This window comes from Sceloporus occidentalis, unplaced genomic scaffold, assembly GCF_023333645.1.
Source record: "Sceloporus occidentalis isolate IW3139 unplaced genomic scaffold, rSceOcc1.0.p SCAF_23, whole genome shotgun sequence".
Lineage (NCBI taxonomy): Eukaryota > Metazoa > Chordata > Lepidosauria > Squamata > Phrynosomatidae > Sceloporus > Sceloporus occidentalis.
This window is the reverse complement of record NW_028317003.1, coordinates 12102902-12124417: the sequence shown is the minus strand read 5'-3', so window position 1 is coordinate 12124417 and position 21516 is coordinate 12102902. Positions and strand designations below refer to the sequence as shown.

At 39.8% G+C, this 21516-nt stretch overlaps 1 protein-coding gene across 1 annotated transcript in view; it reads left to right on the top strand.

The window, feature by feature from the left end:
- Positions 1–21516, top strand: part of LOC149300807 (tax1-binding protein 1 homolog) — a 35098-nt gene that overhangs the window by 6159 nt on the left and 7423 nt on the right. The window contains 8 exon segments of the mRNA XM_089484876.1: positions 2901–3003; positions 6045–6232; positions 7322–7480; positions 14434–14582; positions 14688–14778; positions 18092–18277; positions 18995–19245; positions 19420–19573. Coding sequence (XP_089341002.1) covers positions 2901–3003; positions 6045–6232; positions 7322–7480; positions 14434–14582; positions 14688–14778; positions 18092–18277; positions 18995–19245; positions 19420–19573 — 1281 coding nt within the window.

The following is a 21516-nucleotide window of genomic DNA, read 5'->3' as shown; positions in this document are numbered from 1 at the left end:
TGAAGTAAAATGTGTGTGACAAAACAAATGCAAAAAAATGACTACCACAAAGTTTGACAAAGACTGGTGGTAGATATGGTGCATGCAAAGAGTTAAAATACTAGCATTTGAAATACCCTGGGGTGTCTAGTTTTCAAAAATATATGGCTTTATTGGGCATACTGAAATGGCCCAGCTCAAAGATGTGCCAAATAGGACATGGGCAGTTGATCGCCAAACGCCAAAGTTCAACATTGAAAATGCGCATGCCCCAAATGTGGCCCTTTTGCCCCCAAACAGCCAGGCAAAATCATTCATGTGAGGTATCACTGTACTCAGGAGATGTTGCTAAACACATATTGGGGTGTTTTATGACAGTGACATATACCAGAACCTGTTTATTTATACCTGAAGTAAAATGTGTGTGAAAAAACAAATGCAAAAACAATTACTACCATAAAGTTTGCTAAAGGCTGATGGTAGAATTAGTGCTTGGAAAGGGTTAAAATACTAGCATTTGGAATACCCTGTGCTGTCTAGTTTTCAAAAATATATGACTTGATGGGTTAAATTGCATTGGCCGGCTTCAAAGATACCTGAAATGGCACATGAGGGGAAGAATTACCAGATTTGGAAAAAATGGCTTTGAAATAGCAAAACGCTACCTGTACTTATTGCTCCATAACGTGCAGAAAAAAGCAAAAAAACATAAAAACATTGGGTATTTCTAAACTCAGGACAAATAGTAGAATCTATTTAGCAGGTTTTTTCATTAGATCAGAAAAAGATTTTTCAACTAAAAGTTAGAAACAGTCATTTTTTTCTAAATTTTTCACCATATTTTATACTTTTTTTAATAGTAAATAATATGATACAATCAAAACAATGTCATCTAAAGAAAGCTCTTCTTGTCCTGAAAAAAACCAATATATAATGTGTGTGAGTTCAGTAAATGGGAAAGAAGAAAATTACAGCTAAACGCGAGTAGCGCAGAAATGTTAAAACGGCCATTGTCACGAAGGGTACAAAAAGTAAAATCAGCCTTTGTCACGAAGGGGTTAAAGGACTTGATCCTAGTGACATCAGAGATCTGTAGCTATTGTGAAGTCCATATATAATAAAGCTGTACACTTGGATAATTTGTAAGGAAATCCCATCTGAAAACCATGTGCATTAATATTTAGCCCCCTTTGCAGCAGATTCCACTCCTCTGGGAAGGTTTTCCACAATATTTTGTGCTTGTGGTAATTTCTGTCCATTCAGTAGAGCATTTGTGAGATCAGGCACTGATGTTGGCTCCAAATCAACGTTCCAGTTCATCCCAAAGGTGGTCGATGGGGTTGAGGTAAGGGCTCTGTGCGGCCAGTCAAGTTCTTCCGGACCAAACCCATCCAACCATGTCTTTATAAACCTTACTTTGTGGGTACAGTCATGCTAAAATATAAAAGGGTCTCCCCCAAACTGTTCCCACTAAGTTTGGAAGCATAGCATTGTCCAGAAGATGTGTGCTTAATAATGAGCTCTGTTTCGTCTTGAGGTTTTATTACGTGAACAGGAGAAACATTTTATCTACGTAACTTTCAATATGGCTTCAATTATTCATCTTGGTGGCCTGAAGCCTTTATCTCAATTATAAACATAGTGGCTACATAGACAGTTTTATTGCTTTTCTTTGAGGATTTTCCATTTCTGTGGCAAGAATGTCTTTTTCTTTTTTTTTTTTTTGTTTTAGCTTCAGTGCAGTTTTTCATTGTATCATATTGTTATTTGTTCTATTAACAGATGGGGATCAAACACATTAACATAGACAGAAGGGGTTTAAGATTTCATGTCAACGTAATGTCTCAATTCGGTGTTATAAAATTAGTTAATGGCCCTATGTGCTACCAACACCATTTCATTTTGTGACATCATCTAAAAGAATCCCTGACAGCTTTGTGCTAATTAAAGGAAAATGTTAAATTTATTTACATGTTATAAAAAAATTGTCCAGAAACTAGATCAACACAGGGGATCAGTTGCACATATTTTGAAAAAGTTTATGGTTTTAAGATACACAAGCAAAATAGGTTTTCTTATTTTATAATTGAATATATTTTTATATTTATGCTGCTTTATAAAGTTATATAAATCTTGCATTATGTGAATGTTATTCTGTTCTAAATAGTATTACTATTATTATAATATTTTAATATTAATTATTATTGAGGTCCGATCTAACAGAATTCGGCATGTCCTTGGAAAGCTACCATCAAATAGACTCCAACTGGGAGCCGGTGATGAAAGTGTTCAGCTTCCTGGAATTTCCTCTAGGAGAAGCTGGTCATACCAATTGCCGTATATTATAGACCAGTTAGAGATATTATAATCATTCAGTTATATATTTATTATATAAGGACATACTACCAGTATACAGTCCAATCCTAAAAATACAAACTTTGAATAAACAAGATTTTAGTACGCTATCTTGGCCGAAGCACATAAGCGCGCTTACCACGTCAAGTTGAGTGCCAGCGGGAATAGTGTTAGAAGTTCTTCATCAAGAAGGACAGTGATCCTAGAGACACAGAGCGGCACTGAAAATCCTAAAAACGTAAGGGTCCAAAACCTTATTTGAATCATGGATTTGACTAAGATTCAGGGTAGCTTTATACCTATTGTGTGCATGTTTAAATTCCCTTACTGTGTTATCTTATGCTAGGAGGCTGTTTCATGTATCTTGTACTCGTTCGGTGTTTTAGCATGGTCAAGCTGGAAAAGTTTTAGGTAGGTGAACACTAGTGCCAGGCTCTGTACCATGGTGTCATATAGACATACACAGATCACTCTTTGAGCACCTTATCCACTCACCATTGACATCAACAAGACTTTTCCTCATGCTTCTTGCCAGTCATTTAATGTTTTGTATATTTCTTTTTAAGGTCGGATGGAGTACCGCTCGAGATTATTACACATTCCTTTGGTCTCCTATGCCAGAAAATTATAAATTGGAATCCACATGTAATTGCGTGGTGACTTTTCAAGGTAAGCCTTTGCGCTATGGTGATATTATTTTCTCTGTCATTGGCTTTTATCTACATTAGAATTTTTTATGCCAGATTTTTATTTTCTGAGAGCTACTGGCACGTTGACCTAATTTGTCACTAAGGTAGCGGAATCTGAGACTAATTCAGTAAATCAGGAGACCACAAGACTGGTTTCAAAACAGATTATTACATATGCATTAAAAAAAATTCTAAAGTGATTGTAACGGGTTCACCAAGAGAGCTGTAGTAACTCCCAGAGATCACCCACATGTATCCTCCTGTTCCTGGAATCACTTCCAGCACCAGTCACCATGCGCACCTTGGAACCCTGCTATGTGTACCCAATAAGTAGACACAACTACCTTGAACTGAGTACAGCAGGAATGAAAGGTTTATTGTAGTAAAACATAGACTGATATAGCCACAGAACTTCATTAACATAAATTAACAGATACATGTATTCAACCCAACCTTTAATCCCCAGTCAGCAATCCTATTGATGGAATTAATTAAACAATGGAGTTCCTACCTGTTTGGCAGCCAGGCTGGAGCCATCTCTGACTACCTTGGGGCCTTGTATGACAGGTCATTCTGTCACAGTGATTATAACTGTATTTTAGAAAATATACATTTACATTTATTACAGGACAAGCGCTATTATTACTACAAACAGTAGAACTAAAATGTATAGCAGATGTGGACATGCCATTTGGTTGACAGATAGTCCTCATAGTCTTGGTGAATAAGACCATTATTGAGTGTCGATTTGCTTCCTTAATAAATTGTATCATATAAAATGCTCTTAGCATGATATTACAGAAAAAAGATTTACAAACCATACATTTCAGAGACCGCTCAAAGTAACAGATGGGTTTTGCTTTGTTCCTCGAGCCAAAGTTATTGACCCGGGTTTTATCAGCATTGTATATTTTATTTAGGCCATTCTCGGGCATTGGCTACAGTGTTGAGGCATTACATACGGTGCCCAATTTGCTAGGTACTGGAATGCATTACTAACAACTATTGTAGAAAACCCATTCTTTTATGGATCAAACAGCTGAAACAATCAGGTACTTCAACCAAAAGAAGAAACGCTTTAGATCCTCTCCATAATGTTTCTTTTTTGTGTGATATTAGCACAGGGCTTGACAAATCCCAGGCACCAGGTCGCCATGGCGACTAATAGTTTTGTCCTGGCGCCTAGGTGTTTGTGAGCCAAACCGGTGGCCTAAACACACATTCGGCAAAATGCCGAAATAAAAAAAAAACACGGCCGAAAATAATCCCCGCAGGGGCCGCACTGCTTAGCTGTGCGTTGCTCTTAATGTGAAAGCAGCGTCTCTTGTGCTGGAGTGGCCAGGAAGCCGGAAGCCAGAGGAGTCACATGACTGCTCTGTTCCTCCTCCCGGTGGGCGGGACAAGAGAAGTTTGTGCAGAGAGACAGAGATAGAAGCAGCAGGGCCCCTATGGAAGTCTGCGTGTGAGAGATCTGCAGTGCAGGTAAGGGGGTGAAGGAGGGTGCATGAGTGAGTATATGAATGAGTGTGTGTGATAGCATGGTTGTGTAAGTGGGGGGAGGAGCATGGCACATGGGGCTCTAAGTGATGTGCAGCATCAATACACAAGGGGGGGGGGGCAGCAAGCCAGGTTTCAGCATGTACTCCTATCATGCCAAGTCAGCCAGTACATGCTGGAACCTGGGTATGTCTGGGCAGGACTGTGATTGGTGTTAACAATCAATAATTCGAGACTGAGTGCTCGGGCAAAGTGCTAAGGCAAAGTGTGGGTGCTGGGCAAAGTGTGGATGCAGGGCAAAGTGCTAGAGCAAAGTGTGGGTGCAGGGCAAAGTGTGAGACGGAGTGCTGGGGCAAAGTGCAGGTGCAGGGGCAAAAAAAAAAGTCCTGGCTCCTAACTTTTTTAGCTGGCTCCTAGATTTATAACAAATTTGTCAAGCCCTGTATTAGCATATTGGCTATGGTCTATACAATGAATATACAGCTCTGTGAGCGCTCTTTATGAAGCCTTCGCTGAAATGAATGCCGTTAGACGAAGGCCCAGCTGTGTGTCTAAACCGATGACCCTGTTCTGGTGTGAAATTTCTAAACCTGGTCCTGCATTCACATACAAGTGTAGTGCTTGTGAAAGTACGCAGAATAAACGATTGAATTTATGAACCTGATACTCTGTTGATAGAAAAACTTTTCTGTTTAAATAACTGCTACTAAAGAGTCTGTTCCTCTGGATTGCACAGAATGTTAGTGGTGGTAATATTTTCTAGAGAATGTTCAAGTAGTTACCAATGTTAAGGTATGTTAAAAAGCTTTCCTGATTCCAGAGAAAATATTTGCGTTAATACCTTTCAGTACCTTACTCCTTCTATGTAAGCCAGTACAATTTTACATTCCCCTCGTCCGACAAAATGGCTTGTGCTCTGTATCTTGGACATATAACATATGCATGCATTTGTGCTTCTTATACATGCAATCAATAATATTGTGAATGCAAAAATATAATGTATAATAAATTATATGTTTGGGTTACTGCATAAAACTCATCTTTAAAGGTACACTCCAGCCATCATATGAACTTTAATGAATTGGATGGCTAAGTTACCCTGTACTTATTATTATTATTATTATTATTATTATTATTATATATTTTTGGGGGCCAAATACATTGAGAGGTTCATCAGAATTTGGGGTATTTCCCTGCCCCTCAGCTTTACGTTTGATCTGAACGCGTCTCCTGCGCAAGGTTCTTGCCTCAAGCTGGTAAGGCTTTCCTGCCACTGGTTGGCTACATTGAGTACCAAGTATCCCATAAGAATGCTTCTATTGCTACCAAGCCCTGAGAGCCCCATATTCTTAACATCAAGAGGTGTTGTTCTGCTATCTTAGCATAAGCCCCTCTGTGGTCTTGGTGTCTGGGTTTTGTCAAGTGTTTTCCCAAACCTGCTCTGAGAACCTAAAGGCTTATCTGCAAAGCTGCTGGTTTCTTCTGGATGTGAACAGTACAGTTAACGCATCTGTAATTGTTTAGGATACTATCTCCCCAATGATGATGGGGAATTTTACCAGTTTTGCTATGTGACGCACAAGGGGGAGATCCGTGGAGCAAGTACACCTTTCCAGTTTCGGACATCTTCTCCAGTCGATGAACTTCTAACCATGGAAGATGAAGGCCACTCGGATATGCTGGTTGTGACTACTAAAGCGGGACTCCTGGAGGTAATGATGTTTATATATTTACTGTGTGAATTGCTATGTACCTGTAGATATATACATTGCATCTAATTCCTTATGTTTTTGTGTAGCGCATCCATCCTACGCATAAAATGTCAGTTGTAAAGAACTTTTAAGCACTAATATTTGCTTTTTATATAAAAGTTTGCCTTTAGAGGTGAATGATGGAAAGGAAGAACAAAATATGTGTTCATAATATCTAGCATGTCCTTTCTTGGTGGATGAACTGATTACTATTGTGAAGTCTTTTGCCGTTTAACCTGTGTTATTTTATACTATTTTGGGTTTTTCTGTTTTATGTATATTACATTGCCAGGCAGGAATGTAATTTGTGAGACGGCATAATTACGTTTATTAATGGAAAAATTCTGCTTTAACATGTTTTTAAGGTGACATTTGGTAGTTAAAAAAAATAATTCACAACAAATGTTATTCTTTAGTGGATTTCCCGTAACGTTTCAATGTACGCGCTGTTTATGACCTAAAAATGGAAATTGTATCCTAGCACCGGGAGTCTAAGTATAGACTATAAACCTGGAACCAAAGACATTTTGTAATGTTTTAGAAATTACCTTTCATGGCAGTGTATAGAAAACCTTCATCTAAAATTCTCATTTAACTATTTCACTACTGCAAGGATAGAGCCTCACAGTCAAGTTTTTTTTTAATGTGTTTTTAAAGGGATTGTGGACTGTCTATTAAGATGATGAGCGACACTTTCACAACCAAATGCAGCATTAAACAATATGACCAAACAGTCCACAAAAATAGTTTTTTAACCATGTAAAACTTTCTCATTCATACTTTGCTGGAATCACTTAATTGTCATGTGACAAAAGCAGCTACAGAGAAAAAGCTTCTTATGTTTTTTTTTATGTGATTAAATCTTTAGAGGAAATAAACCAGATCTGTAATTTTATTATTTGCTTTGCATGCTACAGGGTATCGTTAATGTGCAAGTGGAATCCATGGGGGAAAAAACGAATATCAAATCTAAAAACTGTTCCATGTTTGCTTTGCATTACTTCTATTACTTCTTCATAGCTTTGACAAACAAAATGTTTATGTTTTTAGTTAAAAATTGAAAAAACAATGAAAGAAAAGGAGGAACTGTTAAAGGTGACTGCGGTGCTGGAAAGGGAAACGGCCGAACTGAGGCAACAAACGGAGGCTCTGGAGAATCAGCTTATACAGAAAAGAGAGGAATCGGCCGCACTGGCTCTGGAGAAAGAGGTAAAAAAAGCGACAAGTTCCTCTTCCACTACAGAATATACCGCAAGCGCCGTAGATACTCAGCGCCTTATATGCTTCACCACCACAAATAAAAACTCGACCATCACAATCCTAAGCACCGATCTGGTGCTTGGAGGAAGGGAGAGAGGAGATGTGATAGAAACATTTAAATACTTAACAAATTACAGGAGGGAAGTTTATATTAGAGGCAAAGTGTTATATACTTTTACCTTTAGGAAATCATTTAGGAAATAAGTAGACATCCGATATACATTTGTTAGTAGTGCATGTGTTTGCACGCACATCCTCTCGTTGCACAATAATCCTAACACGTGCTCCCTGATGACCCCCATTGGCCTGTATCTGCAACTGCATGTCTTCCGAGCAGCGCAGGTCAGCCGTAGTTAGTCTCTGCACATATTCTTACATTTCATTTCTAATCCTACATATTCATAGTGTTCAGATCTGAATGAAATTCACGACTATGGTATTGGCTCTCATGGCACGCTAGCAACTCTAAGCCCTGACCCAGATTTAGAGGTACGATGACAAGCCATATAGTATAAAGTGCATGCACTGTGTGTGTTTACAGAGTGCAGGTTAATTCTATTAACCTCCTGACACGTTGGCTTTTATGTTGTGAAACGATTAGAAAGCATCAGGATTTTGGTACCAATTTCGGACCAAAACCATTTCCAGATGTGTTGCTGCGAGGACGTGACGGCCTGCGGAGACATTGCTGTTTGGTAGTCTGCCTTTTGGGTATTGCTTTATTAGTTTGTGTAGCTGTACTGTGAGTCATTTTTTTATTGTGATTTGCCTATAAAGAGTTATTTTAAATCTGAAACTAAAAAAATTTACCATATTTCCCCAAGTATAAGACGCTCCTTAATTTTGGGGGCCGAAATAAAAAAAAATATTACATAAAGTTGTACTGGCTGCCTGGGCATGATATGAGTGCGATTGATGTTAGCTGCTAGCAATCGCACTCCTATCATGCTCAGGCAGCCAGTACATGCACATCACTTTCCGCCTCCCTGTGCCCCCTACACATGGATCCATGCTAACACACACACACATACACACACACACACACACACACACACACACACATTCATTTACTCCCCCACCTTACGTGAACTGCAGATCTTATGCTGCCACTCGCAGACTTCCGTGGTGGCCGTTGTTTCCCTCTGCGTTGCTCGTACAGGAACTGAGTGGAATCATGTGATGCAATTGTGACGGAACCCTCCATCACTGGAGAGGCCTGACTGCCAGCCTCCTCCCTATTGACTATCGGCCCTGGGTTTGTAAAGACTTCTGTGGCTACCCCCAGCAGTATCATCTCATCACTGGCTGAGGGGATTATCTCCAGCAGACAGCCAGGATCTGCCACCAGGGAGTGACCACCATTCTTTCAGTTTAATGTTGTATAAATCAGCCCCCCCCCCCCACACACACCTATTGTATTGTTAATCCCGTTACTGCCCCTGTTGTCTCTGGGAGGCAGATTAAGGCGGCGGTTTGTGTCCCAATATCTTGTTTTATGTAAATATGTGTTTTGCTGGATATATCCAGTCCTGTGTGTGAGAAATAAATCAGTCTTCGTTTGGTTTTACCCTACACTGAGTCTCGGCTAGTGACTGGGGAACCGGGGAAAGTGTGGTGTCCCAGGCTAAGGGAGCACAAGACAGCGGAGGTAGTCGGTTGGACTAGCCAGCTCCGTGACAGCAATATTTTTCAATATTTAAGTGATAGTGAACAGGGCAGCTAATCCTCGGAGAGATGTGGAATTCCGCCTAACAAGGGAAGACCTATGATTACAGAGAATATAACTAAAAGAAGACAATGCTCCGGCAAAGTATAAGTATAAAAATATATAATTTTTTTTAAATAAGTACAAATAGCAAAAAAAAAGACATATAATAATCAATAAACAATAAAAGAAAAACCTAATAAGACTCACTGTAGAAATAGTAATGCCTGGCCAGGCTGGGCGCCAAAATGCAGGACGCGCTTTGTTTAAAAAAACTTTTTCAGCTGCAGATTTTTACTTCTGTTTGAATACAGTGTCTGGTAATTAAGTTCTGTGTATCATACTAAGGTATCTATTATTTATCACAAACACGTCTTGGTCGTATGCTATTTTTTTGATTTGTACGTGTTGTTGGCATAATGCCTCTAAATAGCAATTTTAACGTCCTTGTTTACAGTGGAGTAGCATGCAATAAATCGGGTAATTTAACATTTCAGCACTTATCTAAAACTTAACTGACATCCGGGCTGACGTCAGAAGTGATAAAACACAGGATTCAAAAAGCGTTATGTCCTTTCCGGCAGCAGCTTTATATTTAACTGCGTAGAAAGGTAAATTTGCCCTGGAAGGATGAGTCACGCTAATTGCCCCAAGGACTATTGTTTCCAACGGACAACGAAGGTGTTTTAGTGGCCATAAACAGGTAAATCCTGTTAACATTTGCAAAGCGTTTTTCTAGAATATGACGCCCTAAATGAGATCTACACATCTCCAGTCCTTGGGGCCGCAGAGGAGACTGGAATTCTGTGTACCCTTGTCTGGAAACACATAGTTTAGTACATTTTTAACTGAGGTACCTGTTCCCAAGCTGGGTTACCCAAACATTGGGGTCTGCATGTGGCCCTGGAGGACTTGTGCTGGTCTAAAGGTTCTTTATATGTAAAATATAGCGCAACCTATATGTGCCAGCAAAATGGACAGCGTTAGACGGCAATTTATTTTGCTTGCCTAATTATGAAAGAGAAATGTAGAGCGTTGGTGGATGATTAAAGCCGTTTGACCTCTCCTCGATTGACAATACGGAAGCGAGTATGGAAAGTGAGTTTATCGGATCGTAGCCTAGTTTTAAGCAGAAGGTCTAATGTTTTGGATGACCATGAAACCAGATCAAGACGAGGGAGACTCGGATGCGTTCAGGGCTTTGAGATAAATGTAACTAAAGAAAAGCAAAAATAGTGCTGTTTTGATACATTAGGTGCCTGCAATGAAGCGGTTTAAAGCCTCTCTCTAATAAAGCAACAGAGTACACGTGTGATATGCTGCCGTTCGGTTGCGGGTAAGAGTCATATTGCTTTATTTGCATCATTGAATTGTCAGTAAGCCTGGCTTTGACATGCACATCAGATTTTATTGGTGGGGGAGGTGGGGGGTTTAGAAGTCTGTGAGCTTATGTTGCCCTCTAGTGGTCAAAGAGTGCTTCAAGACTTGCATAGGCTAAGGGGCTGCCACTTCCAATTTCCTCGAATAATGTGTTCCCATATGTTTGGTCTATAGTTCTATATTCTACACCATCAAGGGGACAATCCCAGTGACAAAGTACATTAGGGCCATGTCCCATCCAAATGCCCAACATGGGGTATGTAACGAGAAACGTAAATGCTGATGTCAGGCACAGCTCGCCCCTGGCTGCTCTAATGAAGGTTTAGGGCCGCTGCCGGAAGTCTTTGTATCTTTAACTTGCTATTACATATATTTCCACTGGGCTTCCTAGAGCAACAAGAACCTCAGGCAAAATTTAGGTTTGACTTCATCTTTTCCGGCCCTGGCTAGTGTGTCGTTGTGGCCTGTTATAGTATTGGGCCAATCGGCTAGAATTGCCCCCTGGGCTGAATGTTGCCAATCCTCCTTTTGTTTTATTTGCAATTTCACATATAGGCGCCAGGGAGTCTACAGCAACGCGTACTTAATATTCTTCAGCAGAAACCTCGGTGATGATTATTGTAGAGCATCGCATTGAGGGGTTAACAGATTCTTGTTTTGCCGTAATAAAGGAATCTTCAAAGGACTGCAGATCTATCTTCTTTCATCAGCGATGCTGGCAACATCAAGGTTAAATAAATAAATGGTTGTGATGTTTGGTGTGGTGAGGATCATGCCAGGCAGAGTAGATGGACCGAACGGCTCTTATCTGCTGTCAAATTATATGTTTCTATGTCTTAAAGCCAACTTTAAGGAATACCTGTGATTTATTTGCTAATGCCCTGCCAAATATTATTATTATTTTTATTAAGTGGGTATTTTATTACAATGGTGTCAGATTAATTATTGTTGCTTTGAACCTGAAGTATAAATATGTGAGATTTTTTAGTTGAAATGCAATCTAGGTAATAATTTTTCTTTATTGCAATGCTCTGTAGTTGGACCATCAAAATCTTTGTTCTTTTCGTATAATCCTGACTGGTGATAAGCCTGGCTGTTTTTTTTTAATGATTATTATAAAGAAGAAAAAAATGTGCATTACGGCTACATAATGTTCTCTCCCAGTGAATTGGGTTTGAAAACCTATTTGTAGTCTTACAGTCTAATACATTTAGAGTTGGGAATCTCTTAATAGAATCTCATTTTGTGCGGCATGTTGTATATGTCCTGTAATTGTGCGATTAAAGTAGGTTAAGCAGATGTTTTATTTTCTTCTGAAGGTTTCATTGCAAAAAAACAACTCAGAGGCTTTTCCACCTTCCATGACCTCATCCTAGGCTTAAGTGTCACATGATCATTTTGGTTGCCCGGCAAAAGTTTTTATGATTAAAGATTTTTGGGTGCTCGTTATCCATATAAATTATGTTTCTAATGCTGCATTTAGATAAAGTGTTACAGTAGCGTAGGTAGAAGAACACATATATGGTTCTGCAGCAGATCTCCATTGATTTTTTTCTTCTCCTCAGGATCCATCAGTGCAACCAGCCTATGCTACCCAGACAGGGTTACGGTGCCTGGAATTGGGACTGTTCAGCAACAGCTTGGCACTGTTGGGATCTATGGGTTCTGTACTTTTCATTGTGGATATTGGTCCAAGATTTTTCTGGTTTAGAACAAAACTGTGTTGCTTGTGGTCCTGAGTCACATTCTTTGTCATTAGATGTTTGCTTTTAGAAGTTGAAAGTGCAAGTTTGGAGAGAAGACTTGTTACGCGGTGTGTCTGAGTACTACCCCTGGCTGCTTGTAAAAGTTGATTTCTTAATTACTGTAGCTCAGAGCATGATTTTCACAATTAATGGGTAAACACAGCCCTCATTATATTTTATTGTACCCAAATAGTTGAGAGCCAACTTGGATGCTGTCCAGTATGGGAAATCGGCAGGTTAGTCTGACCCTTTCAGTGCCAGATGTGCTCGCAGTTGCTAATTGTGGCTGCTGACACTAGCCTGTAGTTCCTGGAACTACAATTTAAACAGCTGTTTGTTTAAAAAAAAATAAAAAATTGTGCAGTCTGTTGGGTTCCACGACATTGGAAGTTCTTTGGTTTGGAGGGAGGAAGACCCAGCAGGCGATCACCCGTCTGTATGTCTCAATAAATACTTTAACTGCCTCCCCCACCCGTCTTTCTTATATCCAACAATGGGAGGCTGATCTGGTTTGAATGGACTGCAATGGTCCACAATTCTACAGGTGGCCAATAAAATCCCCATCAGCTTATCACTGAAAGAGAATGCTCTGAGTTGGTTCCATAGACTCTTTCCATAGGCCTCAGATAAACGCACAAGAGGGTGTGGGCAAAGGAAGCTGGTTCACAACCTATGGGCCTGCTGCATACTTCTCTACCCAGTTTGAAGTGTGCTATATAACTTGCTTTCTCATACGTTGGAAGCCACCAGCCCATCAGACTTCTTTAACCGCCCTTCTGTGGCCCCAATTCTCATGTCTTCAGAAAAAAGGGAAACAAATGAGTAGCTTTGCTTCCTCCTCAGATGCTGTCGGGACAAACTTAGGATACACTCCCTACACATGCTTCATATTATACAGAACATTTAGCTCTTTTTATCATATTCAGCTAGTATGTCAATTCAAAGTATAGCGGACCTCCCTCAACAGGACAAGGTGATAGAGGGTAGAGGAGAATAACCTGGGAACGGTGGTGTTTGAGGTCCTCAAGGAGTCGAGCATCAGGGTAATTCTCTATTTGAGAATGGTGATTATGGAAATAAATTCCTGGTTTCCATGTCTTGAGTACAGACCTCCCACGTCGATGTGTGATTAACATATCTGGTAAAATTGATATCCAATGCAATCTACTAGTGTACCCTTCACATGCATCCAGAAAATGGCTATCGCTTCAGACTGATTTGTCTGCAGACCAGCTACGTTTTGAGTGAGAACGCGTACTGGTTGTAGCTTGGTCTCATTGTCAATGTTATAGATGAGCGGCGTTTTAACCCTTTCCATGTCATAGTATATCACTATGCAAAATACTGTTTCCTTCGCAGGCGTCATTGACCGTATGGTTGCAAATGAGCGTGATGGCTTTGTTTAAATCCAGCGCAATCCAGATTTAACCAGCCCTTTATGGTTTCCAGCTCACATAATCTAGTATACAAGATCTTTATTCAAGTTATGTTATCTCCCCAGTGAAGTTCTTCACGTAACAGGCAGTGCTCGACCAGTTTATCCAGTTTTACATTGAAATGATTCCAGCACAATAGCCCTTATCGCTAAATGAAATGACACGGGACTGAATTCAGCATATTGATATCATCCTTTTATGTCGTCATATTCTGTAGGAGCCTATGAAGTCCTTGTGATTTCCATAGAATATAGTCTTCTATTATTACTTTGAGGACCTTCCCCAGTTAACGTAAATGTAAAGGGGCAGTTTACTGCATATTAAAATGCTCTGTGTGTACTTTGATGTGCTCTGCAGCTGCCCTCCTCCTCCTCTATGATCTGACAATTCTTCCTTGGAGCAGCCAATTGGTTTAAGGAAAGTGATCACATTCAGATCAATGGGAGCGCTTTTCTCAACAGACCCCCGGAGCACTCACAACCCCATGGAGATTTTGATGGCCACCCTACACGGTGGTAGACTTTTTAGGTTGATGAATATAGGAACTGAGCTTGAGCTGATCTTCTTGAGCAATTCTTGCATAAACCTTCTTTAGGCAAATAACTGGTAACTGACTTGTCCCTTTGTATATTCTAGGAATTAAATCACACGTCTGAAGTGCTAAAAGCTGAAAGTGAAGAATTGAAGAGAAAATGTAAGGAGATGTCTACTAAGATCCTCCAGCTTGAAGAGGACGTGATGGCTGTCACTCAGAAGGCCATAGCAAAGGAAACTGAATTGGACAGGTACTGTATTATGTGTGATATGTTTGACATCTTGTATCCAGGACAAGTTGTATCTCCCTTTAATAGAACACGGTAAGACTTTTCTCCTCTTTGTGTACATTTCAGTGTAAAAGATAAGCTGAGTAAAGTAATGCTAGAGAAAGAACAACTGGAATGTCAACTGAAGAATGAGAAGGATGAGAAGGAACTGTACAAGGTAAACATGTTAAGGCTTACTTGTTATTTATGAGATATAAATATACTGGAGCAAATACTAAACTAATGAAACGATGTAATAGAAAGTGATCATAAGTATGTATGTGTTATAGATGATACGGATGTCAGAGTAACAAAAGTGAAGACTTTTTTTTTTTTTTTTTAAGAAACCAAAATAGATGATTCTGTAAAATTACAGAAATGGTAAAATATGGTTTTATTTCTTGTGGCACATTTACAAGGTAGATTGTGCTTCGGGGTACCGGTGCCCCTGAGGTACATGCTGGCTACCCACCTACATCTAACTGCTAGAAACAGTCCAGCATTTTTTCCCCTTGTTTCTAATATTTAGTAGTGTTGTTTAAAATGTTCTGTGTAGAGGTCACCGTTTAGTCACGCTGATGTGGACGATTTAAGTTCAATATATGTATGCATTTTCTGCATAATCTGAAACTGTTGTTAAATAACGGCAAATGCAAAGATTTAGACACAAAATGAATAGTTTATTTGGGTTGTGTATGCTGGAGTGGTGGAAAAATATTATCTAACTTGTGCTTGTTCCAGAAAATGTATTCTTTGATATAGGACTTCTATCTTAAGAATTATTTCTAAGTACGTGCCAAGCGACAGGAAATAAAATATGGTTGTGCTAACATGTTAACCTTCACTCCTCTTCATCACAGAATTTCTTAAAATAACGTGTTTCTCACTGCTTAGTCATCAATTGTCAACACATAATTTAAGGGGAAGTCCCATGTAAAAAAAATATTTTTCTCTTGGATCTTAAAATCCAATACCATTGTGGGTAATGCAGGTTAGCGTTGACAAAAACCTGGCTTTATATAATTATAATATGCTAACAGTATGAGCTGCGAGTCGCAGAATAAAGAGGTTCCATGTTCCGGGTTCGCCTTTTCTCTCTTAGAAGATTTTGTGGCAGGATGCACTTGAACGCATCTGGAGAGATGACCTTCATTCTATGTAGTGAAGGAGAGAAATGACGTTCTGCCAATTAGGGCTGCAACTAACGATTATTTTCATGATCGATTAGTTGGCCGACTATTTTTTCGATTTATTGGATAAAAAAATGCCGCATACCCCCTGATACGCCACTCTGTCCTCCTCTGATATGCCACTCCGCCCTCCCCACATATGCCTTATATACCCTATATGCCTTACACCCCCTGATATGCCTTATACCCCCAGATATGTCACTCCGTCCTCCCCAGATATGCCTTATACCCCCAGATATGTCACTCCGTCCTCCCCACATATGCCTTATATACCCTATATGCCTTACACCCCCTGATATGCCTTATACCCCCAGATATGTCACTCCGTCCTCCCCAGATATGCCTTATACCCCCCAGATATGTCATAGTCCCCTCATAGAGTCACAGACCCGTTCACAGCAGAGTGACACAATGCTTTTATAAATAAATACAGGATTAATCTTCACGCCCCCCACCCCGAATTTAGATTCCCCTTAGTTGCCCCCTTTTACATCTAACTGCACCTTAAGTTAACTTTTTTAAATTATCCCTCAGTCCTCCGCATTAAATTATTAAAATATAAATTTTATACTCAGATGAGTGTCACAGCCATGAGGACGCTATAAGGAAAGGGGCGTTCGTTTCGTTCGATTTTCATTATCGACATTATCGACCTCCGTGTCTCTCTCTCTCTCTCTCTCTCTCTCTCTCTCTCTCTCCTTTAACGTCCTCGCTCTCTCTCTCCTTTAACGTCCTCGCGCTCTCTCTCTCCTTTAACGTCCTCGCGCTCTCTCTCTCCTTTAACGTCCTCGCGCTCTCTCTCTCCTTTAACGTCCTCGCGCTCTCTCTCTCTCCTTTAACGTCCTCGCGCTCTCTCTCTCTCCTTTAACGTCCTCGCTCTCTCTCTCCTTTAACGTCCTCGCTCTCTCTCTCCTTTAACGTCCTCGCTCTCTCTCTCCTTTAACGTCCTCGCTCTCTCTCCTTTAACGTCCTCGCTCTCTCTCTCTCCTTTAACGTCCTCGCTCTCTCTCTCTCTCTCCTTTAACGTCCTCGCTCTCTCTCTCCTTTAACGTTCTCTTGCTCGCTCGCTTTCTCTTCCCCTCTCCTTTTACATTATCTTTCCCCTTTACGCTCGCTCGCTTGCTCTCTTGCACTCTTGCTCTCTCCTTTTGCGTTCTCTTGCTCTCTCCTTTTGCGTTCTCTTGCTCTCTCCTTTTGCGTTCTTTCACTCTCTCGATCCTTTTATGTTCTCTCCACGAAGTCAAACATTTTAGCTGTCACATGTAAATCAACACCAATGACCACCCAAATGCAAGTTCTCAAAGAGTGTCCAGTTAATGACTTGTCCAGAGTTGGCAACCCTACTTCTGACTTTGCGAAGTCAAAACAAAGGGCATGGTGGCTAACAAAGTCGTAACTGCTGCTTAGTGAGTTCATTGCTACGCGAGAGCCGTAGACGGAGCTGGTGGGGGTACAGACTTGACTGCGTCCCACTAAATCACCATTGCACCAGGACTGTAGTACCCCTTATGATCCCTGTATGGGTGTATGTAACAAACTATTTGTTAGTGAGTATTATGAATGTCCTTCCACCCAGCTATGTAATTTGCCCCTGGCAGGATTTATACCATTAGTTGGTTTCATAATATAAATTTAACCATCGCTTATCCTTTCATCACACCGTCACAAACTCTTTTTCTTTTCAGTCCAATTATTAAACTGTTTTGAGAGAAATAAACGCACTGCGATTTTAAGAGCTAAAGGTTTTCTCCAGTGGGGACTTTTAAAACCAAAAGTCGTGACCTAAAATTAAAAGGTGAAAGGTTTATATGAACAGTAAGAACAGGGCTCTACACACAGAGGTCGGGTAACATATGGAACGTGTTACCCAAGGACACAGTGTGTTTGGATCGTGAGTTCCAGCTTTTTTTCTTCTTTTTGTCAGTATATTGTACTAAGCTAAATTAGAAAGCACATTCTTTGGAAAATCAAATTGCATTAAATAAAATAATAAAAAAAAAAAACAACAAATGATGACCTTCTCACTCCAGGAAGGATCAAAATTTCGAAAAACATTTTGGGGTTGTGATGATCTAGTAATATTTTCGTAGTACCGTTCCAATTAGTTCTTACTGTATAACCGTATGCTTTAGTGACACGTGTGTTCATTACAATCATTTTTGGTTTACTTCTCTATACCAGTTTCTCCTGGCCCTGTATTTGCATAAGATTGCGTTTTGTGATAACACTGTGTTTGTCTTGTACAGGCAAATATCCTATCCAGCTTTGAAAATAATAGATTATACTTTTATCTTCTAATAGGTTCATTTAAAGAATACCGAAATTGAAAATACTAAGCTACACACGGAGCTGCAGACGTTAAAGAACTTGGACACAAGCAAGGAAAACCTAATATCGCACTACAAAGAGGAGATCAGCAAACTGAAGATCTGCCTGTCTGACAAGGAAAAACTGCAGAGAGAACTTCTGCAGAATTCTGCAGAAAAAGTGAGGACTGCACATTTCATCTTGTAGGAGTCATAACATGGCAACTATAGAGGGATCTGGTAGGAGAGTTGCAGTTTCTTCTCTCTGGCTTCATCATACATTATGAAGGGCCAAGCCTAGTGGCTTTCTGTTCCAAGAAAAGTTTGGCTAGCTCTGTATAAAGCATATTTAATTCAGTGAGGGCTTTTTAAAGTCACCTGGCTGATTGAACCATGCATTATGCAGGGTTACCTGAGCTATTCGTGCAGCTGAGTTTGCCAGGGATGAACTCAAGGACTTGAAACCAAACTTTCCTGCCAACTCTTGCCTTATTTTAAAAATCAAATGTATGTATATATGTGTATGTATATATATATATATATATATATATATATATATATATATATATATATATTTATATATATATATATGTGTGTGTGTGTATGTATATATATATATATATATATATATATATATATATATATATATATATATATATATATATATATATATATGCATTCTATATGCATATAAATAAGAATAAGAATATGTAATACCAAATTAGATGCCTAAGGACTAACTCTATTTTCTTTTTATATGACTATTCTAATGTCAAACTTGGATCATCCCGAAAATAAAAATGTGTTTTGTTTTCTGTGATGGCTGTGTAGATTTTTAGGATTCATGTTGAAAATATGTAGATCTATGTGCTGATGGATTGCCTGTTGTTTTCTACAGGAGAACACAATGTTTTTAAAGCACCAGCTACGCCAATTAGAAGATGAGCACCAGGCCAGCAAGCAAGCAGTCTCGTTAATGTCTAAGGAGCTAAGCGATGCGGTTAATATTCGCGATAAGACCATGGCCGACCTACACAGTTCTCGCCTTGAGACAGAGAGTGTGAGAAAGCAGCTGTCTGATGCGCTGGCCCAGCTCAGCTTACGGGATGTTCACTTACAGAAATCCTCCACGACGTCTGTGAAAAAGGAACCAACGAAACCGGTAAGCTTGCAACCAATCTCCGCCTTTTTATATCATTTGCTTAGATTATGTATTCTCTTCTCACATTTTGCAATTTTTTTTTCAAAATGTGTTGGGACTCCAGGGTTGGTGCCCATAGAAAGTTTACTTTGATGGCCAATTCCTTTCACCTTTTATCCTTGCCAGCATTCAGAAAATACAATAGTGGAGCAAGAACTTCGCAAAGAGGTTGAGGACCTGAAGCGGAGACTGCAAATGACAACAGAACACTGTAAGGAACAACTTAAAGAAAGCCAGAAACTCCAGAAGCAAGTGACACAACTCACAGATAGGCTTGTAAGTATCATACAATGTATTTTATTAACACCTTATGACATGCTACTTGTCAGAGATAAGAATATACTAAACAGTAAAATGGAATATATGTTTAAATATTACATAGAACACTAACAGCCAGACAATGTTTATTTTACTTTTAAAAAAACATGTCCCATACATTGTGCCTGTTTGACTACTTTTTTCTTGCTTGTGTCCCTCACTATTATTCTAAACGATTATACATACTTATGATGTAAAATAGTTGCAACCTGCGGCAAATGTGCCGTATGGTATGCCATCAGGTGTGCCGAAGCCTTTAGTCAGGCCCTTGGAATGGACTTTGAGTAAAGACGCAGTCTCCCCTCTTAGCTTTCTCTTATTAAAGAAATACACCGTTACTTAAACTGTGTCCTTCCCACGTGACTTGTATTTATTTTCGCTCCGTGATCTTGTTTGATTTTATTTATTTTGTATTTTCTTCCATTGTTGCTCTAGAATTTAAAATTATTACCGATTTTCCCTAAAATAATCAAATATACATTTCATGTAATATTTACATCACTATAATTAGTGCAACATCAAAGTATTCGTTTTCTGGGGGGGGGTAAAATTTACATTTTTTGCTTAAATTATGACATATGTAACACCAATAGCTCTTAATCTGGCCGCTGCGACTCTGCCCTGCTCCAGAACGTGAGAACGCAGATCCGGAGTACATCACCTGATTTCGCCGTACGTGGGGACTTGGCCCGATGACTGCAGTAATGTGCAGTGTGTGCTACAGTAATATGGTGTTAATAATTACTGGGCTTCTTATTATTTGTTTTGCAACTCAAGCCAGACACTCCTGCTGTGAGACACGAATTTAACTGTGCGGCTGGATATCAGCCCAGGAGCGGAGCAAAATGCTTACTATGCAGATGATAGAATCTCAACTGGTGGTACATGATGCCCCGCTGAATACTCCCGATTTAAATGGGTAGTTTAGTACCTGCTTACCTTATTTGCAGATACTGTCTTTTTTTTAGAATGTTGCTTGTGATATTTATTTGTTGGAAGGCCGGTAAATATCCATGGAGCTGCTCATTGATCTATTGGATTGTGTCCATACAGTAATAAAGAACAAAAGGAACTTTTATGTGAGATGCCCTAACCTCACCCCGTCTGACCGTTACCTGCTGTGTGGGTTTCTTGTTCTTGATAAGTTTATCATTTAAGGATCCAGCTCAGTACCCCGTGCTCTTACAAGTAAAGGCTCTTAAAGACACAGTCGCCAAACAGCATTACATTGTAACTTTATTTTAATTTTAACCCGCGCATTTGACTTACTGTATAAGTTAGAAAATAAATCACACACCTTAGTCAAGCGCTGCAGAGCTCTTCATGATGCAGCAAATCACTGGGCTGGAAAGGGTTCCCATTGAAATCAGTGGGAGCGCCAGATGTGCATACATGGTGGGGGGTCTTGCTTGACCCTCCAGAAAGCTTGTATGAGCAAGTGCTTATGGAACTGAATGCTGTCCAAGGATGTGAGCAGAAGATATCTTCAGCTGAACGCATCTCCTGCAAGGATGGGAGCTGAGAGCCGGGAAACAGGCTAAAAGGATTCTTGGAAGCTCTCAGCACTCTGCATATATTAACACTTCTAGTGCATATGAAGGCTGGAGTGTACCTTTAATGTGAGCACAGTCAGTGAAACCCATTCAAAGCACATAAGGGCTCTCTTCATCAGCCAAATGCTGTATTACTGCTATAGGCACCCCGGTGGCTGTGTGTGGAACTGCAGCTAAAATACCCGAATCTATACCTCATCGCAGCCTAGTGCCCGCTCTCCCCCATTGCTGGTCTTCTCCAGGCAGCAATCTAGCCCCTTTGACTAATTGGCTTACCATTTGAGATCATTGCTTTTACTTTGTGCATAATATATGTGACAATCGCTCCTCTTTACATACAATACCTGT